Genomic DNA, 22,323 nt, shown 5'->3' with positions numbered 1-22,323 from the left:
ATATGAGAGGATATAAAGATGCTAGACAGGATGTTTTCCAAAGGAGTCCAACAAAGATGGTGAAACTTTTAAGAAGCTGAGGACACTTGCTTTGTCCAGCTCAGATATAACTGAAGGGAGGCCTCATGGCGGCCTGCAGCTCCCTCACGAGGGGAGCGGAGGGGCAGGCGCTGAGCTCTGCTCTCTGGGGACAGCGACAGGACCCGAGGGGACGGCATGGAGCTGGGACAGGGGAGGGTCAGGCTGGGGGTTAGGGACAGGGTCTGCACCCAGAGGGTGGTTGGACACTGGCACAGGCTCCGCAGGGCGTCGCTGAGGGCGGTGAGGGACCTGGTTCAGCTCCTGTTTCAGCCGTGTCAGCAGCCCCCGTTCCAGCCGTTGCAACCGTTACAACCGTTACAGCCGTTACGACCGTTACCGCCGCCCTGAGGTAGCAGCGCGCGTGCAGCCTCCTCCGGCCGCCTACAGCTCCCAGCGTGCCCCGCGCCGCCCAGCACGACGCGTCCCGGACTACACGTCCCGGCACCTCCCGCGCTCTTCCGCCCTGCTCTCGCGAGACTCGGGCAGGGCGAGGCTCACCTCTCGCGAGAGCGCCGGGCCCGGAAGCTCCACGTCGGAGGGCTCGGGGCGGCCGGGACGGGGACGGGGACGGGGACGGGGCCGGGACCGGGACTCGGCGGCGCCGCGCGGGGCCATGGTGCGGGGAGGGACAACGGGGGGGCGAGGGGGGGCACGGAGAGGGGGGGGAGGCCGTGGTGGGGGCAAGGGGGCCGGGCGGCGGCCGAGGGGGGCCCGGGGGGCTGCGGGGGGCTCCCAGGCCGCTGCCCCGTCAGGTAGGCAGCGGCAGCGGGTCCGTGGCGGCCCAGGGCCTGCCCTGAGAGCTCAGGGTTCGAGACTTTGCGTCGGAGTTGTGAGTGGAAATGAATTTGTAATGCGCGGATGTTTCCTGTGGTGACAGCTGTCCTCTTTGCTGTGTAACAGGATTCATTTTCTGTTGTTTGCTTTGGGTGGAAATTCGCTTTACTTTAGTAGTTCAGGGGCACCAGGGAAGTGTGTGTGGAGATGGGCACCGCATCTTCTCCTCTGCCTGTGCTGGAGATGCTGTTTATAAATATAAGCATATAAATGTCATTAATTTCACTGAAGTAGATTAAGCAAGCCTGCTGCCATTGGTAGAGGTGTGCTGTTACCAGAAATCCCTACACACACCAAAAAAAAAGCAGATGGATAGAAAAGAGTAGTTCCTTGTCTGTCTGAAGAGCAGAATTGACTCCATTTATTTCAAGGTTTAATTTCAGGTTTTCTTCCTCCATTGTTTTCTTAGGCAATTGTATGTTGACGAATCTACCATTCTCAATTTTTTTTATCTCTAGCCTCTCCGACTTGATATCAAGCGAAAGCTAACAGCCCGGTCTGACCGGGTGAAAAGCGTAGACTTGCATCCCACAGAGCCATGGATGTTGGCTAGCCTTTACAATGGCAGTGTTTGCGTTTGGAACCATGAAACACAGGTGATGACTTTTTGGTTTTCCTTTGCTATGATTTTTTTGTAAGTGACAGATATATTAATTCTGTTTCAACACCATATATACAAGAGAAATCTTAAAGTACTGCTGCTGGGTGACTGTACTCTCCCCTGACTTGCATACAAAAGTCCTTTAAATAATAGATAAATAATATATTGAGCAGTAGCCGTAATGACACTTCCTACACATTTATTTTTAAGTATGAATCCTTTCTGCATTTCTTGCATACTAATGCCTTTCCTTCTGAGAGATGAGAGGATTCTCTCTTGTACTTAACATTTGTATTTTTGAAGATTGAAGCATTAGACCTTTGCTTCTCTGTCAAGTATGGCTGAAATCGGGCAGCAGCTTTAAAAATTATGTGTGAGGAGTGGGAGGTGTCTGGGGAGAATGGAAGGAAGACGTAAAGGTGAACAAACAGGCAAATATCTTCTTTCTTGAACCAGGTATCCTGCTTTAAAAAAAGTGTGCACGTAGTGTTGTAAGATTCTGTGGAGTGTTTTGAATGACAACATTTTGGACAGCGTTAAGAAAAGCTGAGTTCAAAACTGATATTCTCTCCAGTGCTATAAACATGTTTGTTTGTGGTTTGTTTGTTTATTCATTTATTTATTTATTATTGTTTTTAGACCCTTGTGAAGACTTTTGAAGTATGTGACCTGCCAGTGAGAGCTGCCAAATTTGTGGCGAGGAAGAACTGGGTTGTTACAGGAGCTGTAAGCTGTCATCTTCTTGTGCTTTCCATATGCAGTACTAGGTTCTCAAATTCATTTTCATGCTACTCCTTTGTATGTCAACTACAAATATGATTTGATATGAATTTGCAGAAGACAGAAGAATGCTTTACTACAGTTCCCCTAAAATTTTCTCCTTTAAGTAAATTTAGAACCTCAAACTTGCCTTTTGAAATGAAAGTAACCTAGTATTGTGGCTAGTGCAAGGTAGGTCTGGATTCAACTTTTACTGTCAACTGGAGTGCCTCAGCACCCGATTTCAAGTAAACTTGTAGTGCTGCTTTAGCTAAGCTGAAACTAATGGCTTTTAAAGGTAAGATGACGTAAAAGTTGCTTGCTACCCTTGTTCCTGGATTTATTCAAAGCACAATTTTCTAAGTTTTGTTCACCTCTGGAAAAATACTCTAATTTTATTCAGTCAGTCTGCTTTGAGAGGAATTGTTTTATTCTAATCTTGCTAACATTTTACTCTTGATGGAGTGAACGTTGATTGGTTCTTAATCTGGTGTCCAAATTATTGCTGTATTATTATTACAGCAAATTAAAGTAGGAGATACGTGTCAAAACATGAAGCGTGTGTTAATGCAGTAACCTATTGCTGAAGGGCTCTTCTATCTATGAATCAGCTTTCAGCTTAGACATTAAAAAGTTGTATGTGGAAAGTATGGGTAATCTGTTGAAAAGTCAGATTTCTCTCAATGTTGTGTTTTGTTTTTTTTTTATCTAAACTGATACCTAATGCCTGAAATTTTTTTGTCACTTTTTTTTTTTTTTCTAGTATAGTCATTTTACTGTCTCAAGCTGCCATGACGTATTTAGTTCAAGTGATTGGAAGTCAGGGCTGTTTCCCCAGAAGAAAAACATTTGCCAGCACAAGAGTTCAGACATGCATGGGAACTGGATTAGGAACTGATGAAATTTAAAATCTATTTTTATCAGTTTAATTTCACCTGGATCAATTCCTCAATGTGATTCACTTTGGAGCCATATCAGCCTTACCTTTCACAAGGGAGGCTACAGTGCAGTGGCAAAGAAATGATGGGGAAAAATCAGGACAGCTGCTTTTAGCAGCAGGGTCAAGTCTTCATCAGAGTGGATATGAAAATGTGACATGGGTCCTTGCATATTGTTTGTGTTGCACGTGCATTGTGCTGAGTGCCTTGTTTTCAAAGGAGCTCCTGTTCTTTTCTGCCATTCTGTAAGTTTTCTGTAGGTGTTGTTTCTTAAACAGGCGTGTGTGAGAAAGAGAAGGGTAGAAAAGAAAATACTTTGGATAAAGCAAGTAATACAGAATTTATCAAAACACCAAAGTTTCGTTTACTCATGCTCTTGTATGTCACAGTCACTAGTGAAAGTTCTACAACATGCCCTATTCCTTGTCAGACAGTTTTTCAGAATTGTTTTTTTTATAAAAGGACTTGGGAGTATTGCTTTTAGGAATACTGAGTCTGAAAAATCAAGTTTTCTTTTTTATATTTATCTTTGACCCACCCCTGCCATTCAGTTGAGAAGCAAGTTGAACTCACTTTCCCATTTGTTTTAGTGTTACAGTTTATTTTCTCCTGGCCCAACAACATTACTGTTATTGTAAAGCTGATGTTGGAGAACCCTGCTTTTAATTTTCATACTTGCATTAATTTTAGAAGTGTTTTTAAATCAATTTTAAATCAAAGACCATTTAAAATACTTCTTTTTTAAAATGGAATCTTAACTGATTTTTTTTTTATTTTAAGTGCATTGGAATTGGATTGGGTAATTTATAGACTTTTGTACGAAATCTTAATTTGTCTTGTGAAATAGGTATAGAAAATTTTTCTTAAACTTATTGTTATTAGAGACTCTTTAATAGTGGAGTGTTTCGTCTAGCTACCTTGCATTGAGTATGAGGTGTATGATACAAAGAGCCCTGTTTTAATTGTTGCTTTTCATCTCTTACACAGGATGACATGCAAATTAGAGTGTTTAATTACAACACCTTGGAAAGAGTTCACATGTTTGAAGCGCACTCAGATTACATTCGTTGTATTGCGGTGCATCCCACGCAGCCTTTCATACTGACAAGCAGTGGTAAGACTTCTTTGGTATATTTTGATATTTTTTTAATCATCTGTTTTTAGGCTTCTTTTCTATGCCTAATGAGGAATTGCACATTTTTCCCAGTTTCTGATGAAGTAGGAATCCTTGAACAAGTAGCCAGCACATCAGTTGTTATTTCTTTGCCAGATATATTCAAGTTGTTTTTTTCCTAAATATTACAGCTTATGCACTTGTCAGAGGAGACCTAATAACCTTGTTGCTGAATAACTGCACAATGTAAAGTTTGTGTACCTGCTAATTACCTGCTATTTGAGAGTTTGCCATACTTACGTTCCAATTTTTAAAAATATTTGTATAACAGCTTGGAGTATGTTTTCAGTTGGCAATCTGAATTGAAGCAACAGGTAACTTCTGTCTGTTTTCCCAACATACATCAGAGCTCTGTTATTTGAGACAATCTATTTTATTTCAGAATGAAAAGCAGTAGTATTCCAGCAAATCTTGCCAAGAACATGTACTATTTCGTGGTCCTTAGTCCTTTTCACTCCTGCAAATCTTGCTAATGCAGTCAGAGCTCTACTAGAATATAGAGTGTTTTGTGTTAGAAGCACTGTAGTTATTTCTCTGCATTTTGTTGTTGAAACTAACATACCTACACTTGAAACAAAGATACCAGAAAAACAGGTTGGTCGTTTCTCCTGCCTTTTTCTTGATGATCATGACAGCAGATGCTGCGGAAGGCAGCACAGGTCTAATTCTTCAATGTGATCTGAAAAGGAACAGGATATATAGATGAGCTGGGCAGACTCCTTTTTTAGTTTTATAACGATTTTACCAGAGAATCTTTTAGGTGAACCTATATTCCCTTGTATTTACAGATCTTAAAATATTTTTCTTGAGTTTCATCTTGAGTATTAGCAGTGCCTCCTTTCAAGGAGAAGGGATGAACGAACTTCAGAATACGTTAAACTAACTGAAGCTTTTTTTTTTTTTTTAGATGACATGCTTATTAAACTCTGGGACTGGGATAAAAAATGGTCTTGTTCTCAGGTGTTTGAAGGACACACACATTATGTCATGCAGATTGTCATAAACCCAAAAGATAATAATCAGTTTGCCAGTGCCTCTTTGGATAGGACAATCAAGGTAAAGAATTTTTTTTCACTCATTAATTATCAGGCAGATCACACAAACTGATAATACAGTTGGAAAGTGGGGTTAGAATTCTTAAAAGCAGGTGCAATAATAGATTTTTGTTGTGCAAAGACCTGAACATTGATCGAGTTACTATGCATGTGCTAAGTCATTCAGTGTATTTGCAAGTTTACCTGTCACCTCTAATCACTGAAATACGGTTCTCTAAACTTTGTCATCACTACAAAAATTATATATAAATATTAAATATACATAAATTATCAGTATATTGGCTGTAAATATGCCAATTTTGATTTCATACATCTTCAGATGCTGAGATTAGATGTGTAGAAACATTGATGTGATACTTGTGGGAAAATGTAAGTGTATCTACAACTTGATTTGATTCATTTTGAGTCCTCATTTAGAAAGAGATTTGTCTTTTACTGTAACTGGAAAAATGTAAAATTGGGTGCAAACATGGAACTATTGTATGCATAAAAATTAGATTGCTTTTTCTTGGTCTTCTAGTTGGTTTCATAAACAACTTTTTCTGCTTATGAATATTGTCTTATTTGGTTGTATGTCCTATAAGAAAATGCTGAAAGAAACCAGTTTCATTGCTTTCAGATGTGAGGCCAAAGTGTGCAACTCAGCATGATTTTTCTGTTTATTTTGTTTAGGGATCGGTAGTTTGATAAGCAGTTGTTCATCTTCTTCACCTAAAGGCATCAACCGTATCTTTGGAATTCTAAATTCCAAACATTAGAATACATATTCTGTTTGGCAAGGTTGATGAGAGAACCTTGATGAGAAAAGATCAATAAATTCTTATGGTTGTGTTTTGTTTTATTTTTTGTCTCCCTGGGAAGGTGTGGCAGCTTGGTTCTTCTTCACCCAATTTTACTCTGGAAGGCCATGAGAAAGGGGTGAACTGCATCGACTATTACAGTGGAGGAGACAAGCCGTATCTCATCTCAGGCGCAGATGACCGGTTGGTTAAGATTTGGGACTACCAGGTATGTGTTCAGCTTTCCATGAACTCTTGTACAGACTTTGCCATAGCAAAATCATTAATGAAGAAATAGGGAAGTGGACTTGAAAACATCAACACGTTTTTCTCATCCTTCCTTGCAAAGAAAGAATTGGGGGCAGTATTTCACAGTACCTTTTCCAGATCTTGTTTACCAATTAGAAAATATGCTGTGAATTCTTCAAATTAATTTAGAGATTATTTTAAATAAATTTTGACATTATCGTGTTGTAATCAGTGTTAGCTTTGTACCCCTCCCTCTTTTTGTATGCACACATGCTTGTATTGACAGTTCACAGGGATCATCAGGTCAGTCATTGCATTATTGCCTTATTTGAATGCTCTACAGGAAGAAACAGATTGAATCCAGGGACAATTGCTGGAACCTAGAGCTCATAAGTACTTCCTGTGTACAAATGCATAAATGGCCAGAAGGGCAAGGTAAAAATTGTGAGATAGGAATCTCAGGTTTTTGAAGTGTAGTGTCCTAGAGCAAATTGAAGCTCAGAAGTTAAAGCTATCAGTGTTAATTAAACTACACATTGTAGTAATGACTGTTAGCTAACTGTGCTCAGAATTTTGCCACCCTGTACAGCTGTATACTCCTTGTTGCCTCAAGCAGAGGAGACTTTTCTTTCACAGCTGTGAGTGATCACCCTTAACAAAGATACAAGATCTTTCTTCATCTATACATCAGATACATATTTTGCTCTGATGAAGTGAACTCAGCTCTTTCTTGCTTTGATCTATAGTGCTACTGAGCTCAGAGAAAGGGATTTTTTTTTTTTTTAAAGAAGAAACCCATCAGAAAATAGAGAACCCATCAGAAAATAGAGAGAAACAACAATGTCAAGGGAAATAAATACTTTCTTCTGGAGAAGAGATGTTAACTCAGCATGATTGTAGTTTTGTAATATGTCTAATGCTGGTGCTTTGCCATCTTGGAAATGTTACTGGAAGAATTCCAGAAAAAATGTTTTCAGGTAGATTTTTAATGTTTTTCTTTAACGAATGAATGCTTAAGTGTAGCAATGTGTTTATTATCTGTTGCTGTCCTTGTGACTTTTTGCAGAATAAAACATGCGTACAGACACTGGAAGGACATGCTCAGAATGTGTCGTGTGTCAGCTTCCATCCTGAATTGCCAATCATTATCACAGGCTCGGAAGACGGTAATTGGATATTTTCTGGTATATGAAGGAAAGGGGAAGAACTTGTGGGAAACTTTTTTTTTGTGGTGTTGCTACACGTCTCCTGCCCTTGGATTGAGAGAAGAGATAAAGTACATGTATTTCTTTTTTCTCTAGGAACTGTACGTATTTGGCATTCAAGCACCTACCGGCTGGAAAGCACACTCAACTATGGTATGGAGAGAGTGTGGTGTGTGGCCAGTTTAAGAGGATCCAATAACGTGGCTTTGGGCTATGATGAAGGCAGCATTATTGTTAAGGTACCATTAATTATTTGAGATGAGTAATGATGATTCATCAATGTCCTATGTGCAGAGAAACTTGTTTTCTGATTCTTTGAGAATAAGTTAAAATATTAAACGCATAGCGTTTTAATTGGCATTTTTAGACAGAGACAGAGTATTTCACTAGATATGTTGAACTGAAAAGAAAAAAAATCTATTTTCTCCATCTGCTGAGTTGTTATGCTACATTTCCTAGCTTGGTCGTGAAGAACCTGCCATGTCCATGGATGCAAATGGAAAAATTATTTGGGCTAAACATTCAGAAGTGCAACAGGCTAACTTGAAAGCTATGGGAGATGCTGAAATTAAAGATGGAGAAAGATTGCCGCTGGCTGTAAAGGATATGGGGAGCTGTGAAATCTATCCTCAAACAATTCAGCACAACCCTAATGGACGGTAATTAACTTCAGGAAAAAAATACTTAAACGTTTCTGACTTCTCCTTTTATTACTTTTTTTCTTTTATACTGGAAAACTTTGCATGTGCACTGATTATAGCTGAGAGCATATGAAGATCAGGTGTCTCAGAGCTAGGCATTGGAAAATCAGAGTAGTAGATGGCCCTCACTTCTAAGAACTCACAGCTAAATAGCAAAGTTGGACATTGTAGACAGGAGAAGGAATATTAAAAAGGAAAAAAAAAAAAACAACTAGTAGGAAACTACGTTGTTCTATCACTTTTTTGAATCACTTTTTGTTAACAGTTAAAGAGATACAAGGTAAGAACAGCAGCAAAGTGGAGACTAGAAGCAAGAAATGATAGCAAGTAGCTAGCAACATGAAGCAGGGAAATCCGGATGTGATATTTTTGGAATATACCAAGCTTTTTTATTCTATCTGCATTTGCAGTGATTGTATTATCACATATCTTCATTAGTTAAGAGACTTGATACCTTTTCAGATAATTTGTGTGCTTCATCTGTTGAACCAAACGCATCTCTGACAACTTTCATCTTTCTCTTGCTCTAGGTTTGTAGTAGTGTGTGGTGATGGTGAATACATCATTTACACAGCGATGGCTTTGAGAAACAAGAGTTTTGGTTCTGCCCAGGAGTTTGTATGGGCACACGATTCTTCAGAGTAAGTGTTTGAAATTTTTCCTTTGTATTAATTTAAATTTCTTGCTGCTAGGTTTCAATCAGTGCAAACAGTAAGTCAAGCTGGAGACCAAAAATCAGTTTGATTAATGAACTCTTTGTAGCTGTAACACTTAAAGTTTTTCTGTTCATCATACTCCACTAACTTTTGAAAATAAAATGCAAGGTGCTTTTTTTGTAGCAGCGTATTTTAGTAGTTTGCTCTTTGACAGAAGAATAATTACTTTTTTTTACAATGCAATCTCTGTTTAGATACGCAATCAGGGAGAGCAACAGTGTTGTAAAGATATTTAAGAATTTCAAAGAGAAGAAATCATTCAAACCTGATTTTGGAGCAGAAGGTGAGTATTTACTTTCAGAATACATGTGTTAATGCTTTTTTTTTTTTTTTCCACAATGCAAATTTGTTCCACCTTTGTTTTCTTGCAGGTATCTATGGTGGATTCCTGTTGGGGGTCAGATCTGTTAATGGTTTGGCATTCTATGACTGGGAGAACACAGAATTGGTTCGCAGAATTGAAATTCAGCCCAAACACGTAAGTTATGAGAGGGAACTGAAGATATTTCCATGTCCGTGTTTACTGAGTTTTGACTGGACTGCTGATTTTCTTTAATGAAGCTAAGCTGTCAATCATAAATTCTTAAATTTATCTCTGTCTTGTATCTAAAGGGGGAAAAAAAAATCCTATATATACGTTGGCTTATCAGTTTCTAAAGCTGCTATGAGGGTTTGTACAAATTACAGTTTGTACTTTTTCCCTTCTTAACTTGGGGGTCTCTCAAATAGTGCCATTATTGTTTCTGATTTCTGATTTCAATACAGATTTTCTGGTCTGACTCGGGTGAACTTGTCTGCATTGCTACGGAAGAGTCATTCTTCATCCTGAAATATCTATCAGAAAAAGTTGCAGCAGCCCAAGAAACACATGAAGGAGTCACTGAAGATGGAATTGAAGATGCTTTTGAGGTACCTCCGTTTAAAAGCTTAATGTGACTGAGATTAGAGACTACTGAGGCAACTCTTCCCTGAAGATCACTGTTAAATCATTTTATTTGGGATGCTTTGGGTTATCCCTGGGGAAAGTAACTGTCTGAAACGCAGTGTTGACACATGCCTAGATTTATCTTCAGTCATTTGTTAGCTACTTGCATAATGATAGAGGTTATTTTTAAAACACGCGCTTGGGTATTATGTTCATGTAGTTTAAACTCTTTCTGCAATTTTCATGTTTTGAAATGTGATTGAAGATTAAGTTCAAAAAAAAAGAAACACAAAACACAACCATCACTATCTGTGAAGTGTCAGAAACAAATTTCATGAGGAAAATTGACTTGGAGTATCTTGCTTAACACTTTGTTTGGTACTTCTTTCCTGGATTTGTGTTTTAGTTAAGTATTGAGGTAGAGATTTCTTACCTCACAACATTTTTTTAGAAAACTAGATCTATTACTACAATAATTCCAATCTGTAGCCAGAGTTCTTTGCAATTTGCCCAACTATTTGTTGAACCATAGAATATTACCTTTAATTTGAAAACACAATGGTTTCACTTATGTAAAAGCAGTTTTTTATATATCTAATTAAATCAATTTTACTTTGCAGGTTCTTGGTGAGATTCAGGAGATAGTGAAAACAGGCTTGTGGGTAGGCGACTGCTTTATTTACACCAGTTCTGTGAACAGACTCAACTACTACGTTGGAGGAGAAATTGTCACTATTGCCCATTTAGACAGGTAAGTTACTGCATTAGGTTGTAAGCAAGCTTTACATCTTTTTTTTTTTCCAGAAGAAGTAGGTCAAGGTGAACCTTATCTCCCACTTGACCTGAAGTGTTACTTTTTATTACACATCATGCTAATAATGTATGTTCTAAGGCAGAGAATAAACAGTATTATGTGAAAGTGTGGAAATACAGTAAAAGTTAAATTTTTCATGTTCATATTCTTGTTACTCTAAGACCTATTGTTTTTTTTTGTGTTGTACTTGGTAGTAGACTTATCCAAGATGAATATTTTTTGTTTTGTTTCAGGACGATGTATCTTTTGGGGTATATACCTAAGGACAACCGACTTTATTTGGGTGATAAAGAGCTGAACATTGTTAGCTACTCTTTGCTGGTCTCAGTGCTTGAATATCAAACTGCTGTGATGAGAAGAGATTTTGGTATGGCTGACAAAGTTCTTCCCACAATTCCAAAAGAACAGAGAACCAGAGTTGCACATTTTCTTGAAAAACAGGCAAGAGAACTATATTTTTTTTGTCATCAAAAATGTAATCAGCTTATTCACATTTCTATTTGAATTTCTTAATCAAAAACAAATGCATTTTTTTCTGTAAACTCTTGTTAATCATCCATATTTATTTGATAACACTGTTATTAATTTTTGATTCAGAGGGCTTTTGTTAAAACATTTACGATGTTATTTGACCAGACAGGTCATGGTTTTACGTGTGGACTTTTATTTTAGGGCTTCAAACAACAAGCCCTTGCCGTATCTATGGATCCAGAGCACCGCTTTGAACTTGCTCTTCAGCTTGGAGAATTAAAAATTGCTTATCAGCTTGCTGTAGAAGCAGAGGTAAGCATACAATTTTTTGTGGTTCATACTAATTCTGAATATGAGTGAATCAAAGAGGCCCTGTAAGAAAAAGCAATGTGAGGACACAGTACAGCTCTCTGAACAGTGTACATGTATGTATGTCCCCAACTTTCTCCCTCGAGTTCTGCCTGTAATTCAAAGGCATCTGAGCTGTGGGATGTTGAAGAATGTTGTTTGCTCAGAGAGATACAGAAACTCCTCCTGGAGCCTTCAGATGCTTGCCCAAGAAGAACAAAGCCTTAATCTTTACTGTTGAACAGAGAGAAGAGGAATGGCAGGACTGAAGCCTCTGGGCCTTTGTTCCAGCCTTAGCAAACTTGGATAATTTCTGATGTACTAGGAAGGCTGAAGGCAGTGATTTGTCCTGTAGCTATTATTAAGATAAATGATCTCAATGTTCCTTTTGCAAAATAATGGAGTAAATGATAAAGAATTAGTTACAAACGCAATGCCTTTCATACGTATTGATTGTTAATTTGGGAACTTTCATTAAGGGAATATTACTGTCTAATTTTCCAGACTAATCTCTACATTTAATGTTTGTCATCAAACATGGAGGGAGAAGGAAGGAAGTTAGGGTTGTGTAATGATCTGCATGTAACAGTGTCATGCTGTGAAGGTGCAGTATTCATTGTATCTTAACGGGAAGACAAGTGTAATGATAGAGTACGGTACCTTAACAGGGAAATTTGATTGCTTTAATCTTTAAATGCTGTTCAAAAATGTGAGCTTTTATTTTTCTTTACCTCCCTCCCTCCCTCCTTTCTGCCATTAGTCAGAACAGAAATGGAAGCAACTTGCTGAACTTGCCATTAGTAAATGCCAGTTTGGCCTAGCCCAGGAATGTCTCCACCATGCGCAAGACTACGGAGGACTACTGCTCCTGGCCACAGCTTCAGGAAACGCTAACATGGTGAATAAGCTGGCTGAAGGAGCAGAAAAAGATGGCAAGAATAATGTTGCATTTATGAGCTACTTCCTCCAGGGAAAGTAAGTAGCAAGCGAGAGTTCTCATTGGGCTTTATCCAAATGCCTCACTACAGCCGACTCACTATACGTGCAAAGATAGTGGCACATACCTTTTGATAAGGGCTGATTCTATTTTGTGATGCCTACTTCTTTTAAAATCTGAAATGAAAGCACATTAGCTGTTTTATTCCATGACAGTAATAAATCTAATGTAATGCAGAAGTCAGTCTTCTAAGCTTACTGATTAAAATCACATTTTAAACTCTTACAGGCTTGACTCATGTTTGGAACTCCTGATTAAAACTGGGCGTCTCCCAGAAGCTGCATTTCTTGCACGGACATATTTGCCAAGCCAGGTTTCAAGGTAACATGAAATCATGTGCATAGTATGAATAGTATTGTCAAAACTAGCCATGTACAAAAAAATATGACTTACATTTCCAGGGTCGTTAAATTGTGGCGGGAGAATCTCTCTAAAGTTAACCAAAAAGCTGCTGAGTCCCTTGCTGATCCTACAGAATATGAAAATCTTTTCCCTGGATTAAAAGAAGCTTTTGTTGCTGAAGAGTATGTTAAACAAAGTCTTGCTGACCTGCGGCCGGCCACAGAATACCCCCTTGTCACTGTAAGTAAGAAGTGGGAGTTCTTCTCAAGAAATAAATACTTGATCTCGAATAAATTCAACTTTAATCAAATCAGTTAAACCACTTAAATTTCATGAATGCATCATTAGTTTTTTTGGTTTTTTTTTTGCTTCTTTTAGCCCAATGAAGAAAGAAACTTACTTGAAGAAGCAAAAGGTTTTGAGCCTTCTGGAATAATGGCATCTCAGGTCAGTGTTACTATTAACTGATGAAATCTAAGAGGCAACTCTGTTGTACAGTGATATCTACCTTGGAGAGTATTTCACCACAACGGGCAAGCTATTGCTCTTGCTAACTGGACTACAAGCACTGCAGCCCAGTTCCATGTTCTTTTCCCTCAGACTTGACTACAAAAGTAGATTAAGAACAGCCATCAGTAGTTACAGAATGAATTCTGCGTGTATGCTTACCTTGGTTTATCTTTTGTTAGAACTTTGTGATAACTTGCACTGTTATTTCTGAATGTAATTTGTAACATGTTAAGTTAAAATCATCTTGTATTAGAAGCTGAACCCACAGCCACCAGTGTTCTTCAGTTGTGCTTCAGTTCTTGAAATTAACTGACACTTACTGCAGGCTGTTTTCATTATATCAGTTCTATCATCAACTGCTTTGAAGTAATAGAGGCGAAAAAAAGTCATAGGTTCCAGTGAAGTGAAGACTAGAGCACTTGGTAGCCTCAAGATGCGAGTCCAGGATTACGGAGGGAAACTTTAGAAGATACCTAAGGCTTAGAGGAGGTGCATATGCGTGCTTATGGGTCTGCTGTTATTTATTTACCTGCTTTTGTCCAAAGAATTTAAATTCAGAAGAACTTAAAAGATCTCATTTTCATTAGAAAAAGGCTGAAGAACCAGTTCCATCTCCTAAACCAGAAGTGATGAATACAGCACTGCAGAATTCCGATCTACTTCCAACAAAAGATCAAAAGGTACTGCATTATGTTTTAGTAAGGGAAGGAATGTTGTGGCCTAAAGAGTAATAATGTCACTTTCTAGTTTGATATGAAGCAGACTCCTGAGGTCTAGTAGAGGATGCAGATCCTTTCCTGTTGTGTGCAGAAACTACACAGCACTGTAGACCCATCCCTACAGCTTTGTGGGCTTACAAGCAAACAAAGTGGATGCAAAACACAGTTGGTTAGAGCACGGTAACAAGTAGCAGCACTGAAAGCTGCTTTCTTACCAAAGAAGGCAGCTTTTTTCTACAGGTTATTTTAGTATTTATGCATCAGCTGCATTGCCTCAGGCTTAGTGTTTTGCAGAATGTTCTAATACCTCATATAGAAACATAGAGAATGCAGCTCCTGCTATTAGCTGCCTAACCCCCAACCATGTAAGTATCCCTGTAACCTGGACTTTCTTCCTAGACACTTCTGGACTTGGAAGATGACCTGGATAACTTGGACCTGGAGGATATTGATACCACAGATATCAATTTGGATGAAGAGATCTTAGATGAGTGAATACACTTCTTAAATGACCAAATCAACTACTTTTACTCCAGATAAAGGAATGAAGTTCTATGGACTGCATCCTCCATGTTAACTTGATTTTTATACACAAGATGGACCATGTAGTGAGAGGGGAAGACCTAGCAACTGTACAAAAAATCAGTTTTCAGGGTGGTGAAATTCAAGATGTAGGCCTGTTCTAGTGCATATTGAAAATGTTTTCATTTACAAACCAATTCAATAAACCCTTTTAAATACTCTATTCCCACTTTCCAGTATTTCGAAAAGTAAAATGAATTACGGCCAATGTTTTATCCTCAAGATACATCACTAAAGGAATCTAACGCAGTTGAATTCCAAGTTTGAGAGAATGACTGTTGTGAGTTCACTTACTGTATGTTTGAAACTAGCAAGCTTGTGTAATGATTCCCATTATGTTTTGGTACAGAGTTCTCTGAAACACAGTTTTCTAAGGTATTTATTGTGGAGTCCTGTACAGAGGTTTGTAAACAGTTTAAAGTGATGAACTATGGTTTATTTCATGAAGCTGTAGAAGTAGCCATTGCTTCCTCGTAAGCCTGGAGGGCCAACTGTATATAGCCTTCTTTTTGTGATTCAGTTTTCGCAAAGACCTAGAAACAGGACGGAACATATTAAGGTACAGTTAAGAGCATAGTTGCACACAGACTTCATCATTCCCATACTCCATCCACCAGCTCTAACTGAAATCATGGTGCACTTTTTTTAAATGCAGGATAGTTCTAGTTAAATAAGGGGGAAAAAATAACCTCACAAAGCTGCTGGTGTTTAAAAGCCTTTTCTGTACTTAAATAGGTTTGAAGTAGAAAAGCATACCTTGATCAGATCAACTCCCTGAAGCTTCCTTTCTTCAGCTTCTTTTGCTGACTGACATTCCGGATGAAGCATATGATACAGCGTGATTAAACTTGTAGCATCATCTAGCCTAAAACAAATAAAGGCTTGTTTGTAGCAATTACTTCATTTAAATACTTCCAGTTTGTTTGCACACCCACAGGCATTCATACACTCACCTAGTATACAGTCATTAGAATATAGGTACCCCATAACTTAATGTAACAGCAACCTGTTTGTGAGGAGACTTGAAGCACATGAACACTAACCTGTGCTAGGTAAGGTACATAACTAATTCATCCTGATGCACTGTTCAGTAGTAATAAAGCTGAAAGCTGTTTATGTAAAACAGAACAAACTTGTATCAGCTGTTTAGCAGAACAACTCTACCAAGAAGTCTTTTAGCAGTGCAGTAACTGGCATTACTGCAGTATTAGAAATCTTGTCACACCTAGCCTGTGATTAATTTAAAACTGGAAAAGGGGATTTACTTGCATAAACCTAAACAGTTATGGCTTATATAAAGAGTATGGCAGATAAAGATGCTCCAAGGTTTGGTAGCTTAAGTCCAGATATTTTAATTTTCTCTTTACAACTTCAACAGAAACTTCCCTCTATTTCTTCATATCCTGAGGTTTTAAAGTAATATCTGACCATTAGAAGTTTTTAACTTCAACAGTAGGAAATAAAATTGATAAAGATCATAGCATTCGAGTTCTACTTTCAGAAGTTTCTCCTGGCCCTAGAGCCCTTTTGAACTGCTAAATAAAACTTATTTTACTAAGCTTATCAGCTGTTATGGAAAACCATCTATTTAAAATGAATGTGTTTATCAGCTACTCTTGTCTTACCCAGCAGTTGCAGTCAAGAAGAAAAGCTACTTAGAAATTGCTCCAAAATCCAGATTATGTCAGTCTTAAAAGCCAAAAGTGATAGCAGTAGCATGTGGTTATAAGATTTTAAGATCGGTAGTGCCAGAAGTGGAAGTGTACAGCAGAAATAAAAGAAAAAAAACAGCAACTGTAAAAGGCTTATTTCTGCAGAAACTGACAGCTTTGCTTATACTGTAGTTGGTGTTTCAGAATCTATATAGATAAAATCACAGCTAGCCTAGAACTTCATGCAAATAGAACTTTTATACATCTTGAAGAAATACTGTTTTTCTTTTCAAACACTGGACCTTAGTATTTTCCATTTGTTTAGATAAGCAGAATTAATAACTAACAAACAGCACTTACAAGTCTCTGTGGATCATATCTATTAGTAAGCCATCTGTTCTCTTTCTGTTGACTAGGTACCAAACCATGCCTCCAAAGTGCCTTGTTGAACGGAGCAGATCATATTTGGCATGTTTCTCAATGTCATCATATGTCCGATGATGAACCTACATACAGAAAAGGTTCCAGTGTCAATACCATATAGAGAGCTTAATGACAGTTTCTCCCTTACACCTCTTAGGAGTATTTCTTTTTAATTCATCTTCAGGCCTCTCTAAACTGTGGCAGTAAGCCACAGGCTCAACAACATTACTTTAAAGCTTTATGCATGTAATAATTTGGAGTAACACTAGGATAACCTAGTTCTTAGTACTCCTGTATAGATACTTGTTGACAGAAAGCTAAGTATTAGCTATGTACTGGCAATCTGGGGAGAGAAGGAGGAACATAACCTCTGAACCTTCATTCAACTGCCCTCAAGTTATAATCCATTCTTTAGGGAAAAAGACGGTGGTCTTCTAATTATGATTTAAGCAGGTCCCTATTCTGGGAGAGTTAAGAACAGCTCATCGCAAAGATAATGGGTAATCCCTATGAGGATAAAAAAAGCACACACCTTAACAACTTTGATCCCCAGATAACACTTACGCTTACAAAATCAACCTAAGTTCTTCACTAATGTTATTTTATTAGAAAAATGAAATATGAACTTACTCTAATATAGTCAGCTGAATCTGGCTCAAACTGAGCAATGCACATGTTAAGGATATCCTCGTGACGGTCTTGCTGAAACACAGTCTAAAACAACAGTTCAAGTTCAGAATAGATTCTGTATCACACCATTCCATCTAAAATTAAAATGGCAAAAAAAAATATTTCCAGACAACACAGCAAGCATCCCCTTAGTCACATGACAAAACAGCAGAAAGTGCAGTAACTGCCTTGATAATATGAATAAAATTTTTCCTTAATTTTTTTTTTGTGGAACACCAGTTCACATTTTCATATTTCAGTTCCATCGATGCATAACAATGTGGATTTCCAGTATGACAATATTTACAACTACCCTTGATGTATCTTGTTGCGACCTGGAATTTTATTTTAAGTATTTTAAGCAAGTTACACTGATTAGTTCAAACATCAATACTTCAAGCACCTTGAAACAGACAAATCAACTGGCTTATTCAGAGCTACTACTCTGTTCAAACAGCACAGCATCACTATCACAGCACAATCAAATACATAAAAATGATCAGTTTTCAAAACCAGGATGACCTTACCACAAGGTGTTCATCCTTGAATACCGCTGGGGGAATAACTCTGCGCCCTTCTTTTGGGAAGAATATCTGTATCATTCGGTCTCTTTCTTCCCAGGTTGCTTTGCGTAATACACCATTTGGTTCTCTAACTACAATGAAACGTTCCTTGAAAAAAGATAAAAAGGAACGTTATTTCTCCCAAAGTGTCCTCAGCATAATCAGAACCATTTTAAGTAAGATTCTTGTTGGACAAAGTGCTTTAATACCAAGATGACACCAGTAATTACAGCATCTTTTTGATTGTTAGCATGTGTTAAATTTATAATTTTTCCCCTCTGTACCTTATACATCTACACCTTTACTGTATGTCAGCAACTGCGTATGCATATACACTAAAAGCTACAGCTCTGCAAAGTTTAACAGACAACATAACTAATACTCAGAAAAAGGAGTTAGTTTTGTTTCTGGCCTGATTTTACACATTTAATAACGTGTACTAAATTGACAATGCAAGTGCTTTTGTACTTTTTCAACTTCATTTCAGAAATAGAGGCCAGAATCACGTAAGGGCAACTTCAAAACAAAAATAATGCACCAAATAAAACAGTATACTCAGATCCATCCACAACTATATTTGATTTAGGACTGCAAACAAGTAAGAGTCTGTTGGGATGAAGTTTTCAATACATTAAGGCAGAGGAATTAACAGCAGGTTTCTTGAGAGAGCTTTTAGATGGAATAATAGATAGGAGACTTGGCAATTCATTTCCAAGAATTTATAGGCTGACTTCCTAGAATCATAACTATTTGTTGAGTACCTATCCAGACTTTTCTTACTAATACTTATGACAAGGTAGGTGTTTCATTATACAAACCAAATGAAAGGAAATCTAATTGTCTTTATCGCCATACTCCACAGTTCTACTTTACAACTGTTTCTTCACAGCTTTCACATGAATTCATTTACCTCTTCTCTTGTTTTCCACCAGATCCTCTCAATCTGGAAGTAGCCCTGTCTTTTGGTCTATGTGCTTACACCTTAAGTAATTCAAGTCCACAGAAAGCTTCTAAGAAGTTTGGATACACTCAGCACTCCCAGCAAATCATAACTACCTGCTTTTCACCCCCCTCCAAAAACAACCAAACAAACAGAACACCTCTTTGTGAGTACTGGAATGTAATTTGTCATCGGTTAGAAGTAAACATTTTGGAATATGTGTCTTTGTATTGCAGTGTATGAAAGACCAAGTTTACAACTCCTCGTCCTTTTTGCAGACCATAATAGATGTTATAATAAAACCTAAAGCTAATTCTGTAATTAAGAAAAAGCTCTTAAAATAAGTTAATGGATTTTTACTTACACGATGTGGAATCGAATAAGTTAAATCTGTAAATATATATTTCGTAGTTTCAACTCCATCAAGGATTTTGTCTTCTGCTAACACATCATCAATTGGCTCTCGTTCATCCAAAACAGGGGGCATTGTCAGCTTTTCTTTAGCTTCCTTGATAGCTTTTTTTGTGGCCTTTAAAACAAAAAAGTAGTTTAACTGATTTTACAGTTTAAAAAAGAAAATCACCATATTGGAAAGGTAACACACAATTTTGGGTCAAATGTTTTCATTCAGAGAGAAATTTAAAGTTTTTTTTGTTTGTTTGTTTGTTTTGTTTTGTTTTCTGCAGTTATGGAAAAAGCGAGACACGGATTCCATCCCTGTGCAGAGGGATCACATCAAACCAATGTGCCATTACCATCACTTAGGCATGCTGCTGGAAGAAGTTCTAAAATTCAAATGCACGTATACCACTGCAGACACCAAGTCATTTTTTCAAGTCACATTTCAGGTATTTTCCACCGTAAATTTCCGCCAAAGTATAAACAGCAGTGAAGTGTTTATACAGTAGCTGTGGTTACTGAAAACCTGATGAGTGAGGCCCCAGGAGCAAAGGGCAGCCGGGTGTTCCCAGGACTGCAATTTAAACCTCACATAAATGCACTTAGGTGATGTAAGGAGAAGTGATGATAAAGAGATGCTGTCACTCAAATACATATATATATATTTGTATATATCTGCTGCCATTGCCCAAGGAAAACAGGGCCAATGGCGCCTTCCCCACCTCCTGCAGCTGCTTTTCCGTCAGCAGCTTGTACTTGGGCGGCTTCAGCTCCTGCTTCACCGGCCTGAACACCTTCTGCAAGTCCAGCCCCGTCATTCTGTAGAGCAAGTCCTGCACCGCCTCGTCCGTGAAGGAAGGCTTGCCGTCCCTTTTCTCTGCCGGAGGATTGTACACACGCCATTAGCCGGGTGCAGGGGGCAGCGCCGCGGGGACAACGGGGGGGGGGGATGGCGAAGGGACCCTCCGCGCCGCCTCCCACAGCCCCGTTCCCTCCTCCTCGACCGCCCCGGGGGCAGCAGGCAGCCCCCGGAGGCGGAGCGGGGCTCCCCTCACGTACCGCCCGCGGTCCCCGCGTCCTGGCCGAGCGCCCGCTGAGGCTGCGGCCGCCGCCAGCCCCACAGCGGCCGCGCCGCGCCCCACAGCCGCCCGCGCCGCGCCGCCCGGCCCCACGCGCCCAGCGCCGCCATCTTGTGCCCGCCCCTCGCCCCTCGCCGCGCCGCCGGGCGCTCCGCGTCGCCGCCGGGGCACGCCGGGAAATGGAGTCCGCCCGCTGTGCCCGGGTGGCAAAAAGACACTGTCCCCACCTCCAACCTCCCCATTTACCGCCTCAGTGACAAAAAGGTGCGGTCCCCACCCGGCCCGGCCGCCCGGGGAGAAAGCAAAAGGCGCTCCCGGTGCGCTCGTGTCGTGAGCGCGCCGCTGAGGCGGAGGCGGGAGCCCGCTCCTGGCAGGAGGCTGCGCTCCTGTCCCGTCAGCAGCGATCTGCTCCGACCCGCCTCAGCGCCACAGCGGCCTGCTGGTGGCTTACACAAAATAACGCCCCCGAGGCTCTCTCTGCGGATTTGGCACTTTTGGGGTGCCGGGAAGGACAGGTGGTGGCAGATTTTCCCTCAGACCGTAGCCCAGGGGACGCCGCGGGCAACCCGTTACTGTCCGCCAGCACTCGCTGAGGTGGCGCTGTCCGGGCTTTGCTTTGCCGTTCTGGTAAAGAAGGGAAAATAAATAACCATATTCAAGCATCAGACCAAAATAAAGCTTTGTATCCAGCAGATACAGCAGATAAGATCTAATGGCTGTGAAGAAGGGGCCACACGATTGAAACCAGCATATTATTTCATTAACACAAGGCTGACATGCTGTAACGGAGCATGTTGCAATAGGTGTTACTTGGAGTTTATTTTTGCTGGCTGATCTCTATCTTTTGTTGTGTATTTCAGTCTTATGGACAGCAGTTATGGGCGTGTGAAACAGAAAACCTATCACTAGAAGGCAAGTGTCTCTTGAGAAGCCCTGAATGCTTCAGATTTTAAAATGTTCAAAGCCACACATTGATGCCAAGTGTCTGGTGACTCCCTGTCAAAATAGGAAGTATTTCACCTCCAGGAGGGAAGATATGGAAACACGAGTAATATGCTTAAATTCTGGAGATTTACAATTGTTTTAAAGTTTAGTAGGTTGCCCATTGCTGTGTCAAATCAACATCTAAATTCTAAATAATTTCATTTGAAAATGGAAATTGAAATCCTGGAGACTGAAGTCTTTGGGGAAAAAGCAGACTTTATAGCATATGTTGATTTTAGTCAGAATGAGGTTAAATGTCAGCTGAAATATTTATTTGTTTATAATAATAGATCTTCATTGTATTGGGAAGTATTCTTATTTTACTTAGCCTTATTCAATACACAAACACATGTGCTGAGTTGAATTTTGTACTCAAGTTTTATCTTTCAATATCCTGGCCTTTGCATTGTCAGAAAGGCTGCAGGAGGGCATATTCTTCTCATATTTGTATTGGTATAATTACGTTGACATCATTGAGAGTGCAAACGAACCCCTAACATTATTTTAATGTAATTTTGTGCTTAATTTATTTAAATAATGCCAAGAAAATTAAAAATAATTTTGAGGTAATGGAGAAGATGTTGTTTTTCAGTTCTTGCTTGGAAGATCTCTGGAGTGAGAGCTATACCCTATAAGGGAATTGGGAAGTTATTTGGCGACTTGCCTAAAAGCCACTTCAGACCTGTTCATGAATTTGGATGGCAAGCCAACGTCCATTTTAATTCACAGAAGTGCTTAGAAAAACAAGAGAATTTATTAGGCTATATCCAAGAGAGGTTAAATTCACATTCATTCTGTACTGGAGTAGTAACAG

The 22,323-nt window shown here is 39.3% G+C and overlaps 2 protein-coding genes across 2 annotated transcripts; one reads left to right on the top strand and one right to left on the bottom strand.

The window, feature by feature from the left end:
- The first annotated feature begins 531 nt into the window (after positions 1-531).
- COPB2 (COPI coat complex subunit beta 2) lies at positions 532-14,963 on the top strand. The gene is made up of 22 exons (XM_027464164.3): positions 532-697; positions 1,374-1,511; positions 2,156-2,242; positions 4,201-4,327; positions 5,295-5,443; positions 6,304-6,450; positions 7,537-7,636; positions 7,772-7,914; positions 8,135-8,334; positions 8,907-9,017; positions 9,287-9,375; positions 9,464-9,570; positions 9,858-10,001; positions 10,638-10,768; positions 11,065-11,272; positions 11,504-11,614; positions 12,411-12,625; positions 12,876-12,968; positions 13,049-13,229; positions 13,368-13,436; positions 14,087-14,179; positions 14,618-14,963. The coding sequence occupies exons 1-22, from the start codon at positions 695-697 to the stop codon at positions 14,711-14,713; spliced, it is 2,742 nt and encodes a 913-aa protein (XP_027319965.1). The 5' UTR covers positions 532-694; the 3' UTR covers positions 14,714-14,963.
- A 198-nt stretch (positions 14,964-15,161) lies between these two features.
- Positions 15,162-20,667, bottom strand: MRPS22 (mitochondrial ribosomal protein S22). Its single transcript, XM_027464165.2, has 8 exons — positions 20,506-20,667; positions 20,169-20,323; positions 19,412-19,576; positions 18,072-18,215; positions 17,506-17,589; positions 16,813-16,958; positions 15,557-15,665; positions 15,162-15,333 (listed from the first exon to the last, which is right to left on the bottom strand). The coding sequence occupies exons 1-8, from the start codon at positions 20,633-20,635 to the stop codon at positions 15,241-15,243; spliced, it is 1,026 nt and encodes a 341-aa protein (XP_027319966.1). The 5' UTR covers positions 20,636-20,667; the 3' UTR covers positions 15,162-15,240.
- Between the last annotated feature and the right edge of the window lie 1,656 nt (positions 20,668-22,323).

This window comes from Anas platyrhynchos, chromosome 9, assembly GCF_047663525.1.
Source record: "Anas platyrhynchos isolate ZD024472 breed Pekin duck chromosome 9, IASCAAS_PekinDuck_T2T, whole genome shotgun sequence".
NCBI lineage: Eukaryota > Metazoa > Chordata > Aves > Anseriformes > Anatidae > Anas > Anas platyrhynchos.
This window is presented reverse-complemented; position numbering and strand designations above follow the sequence as displayed.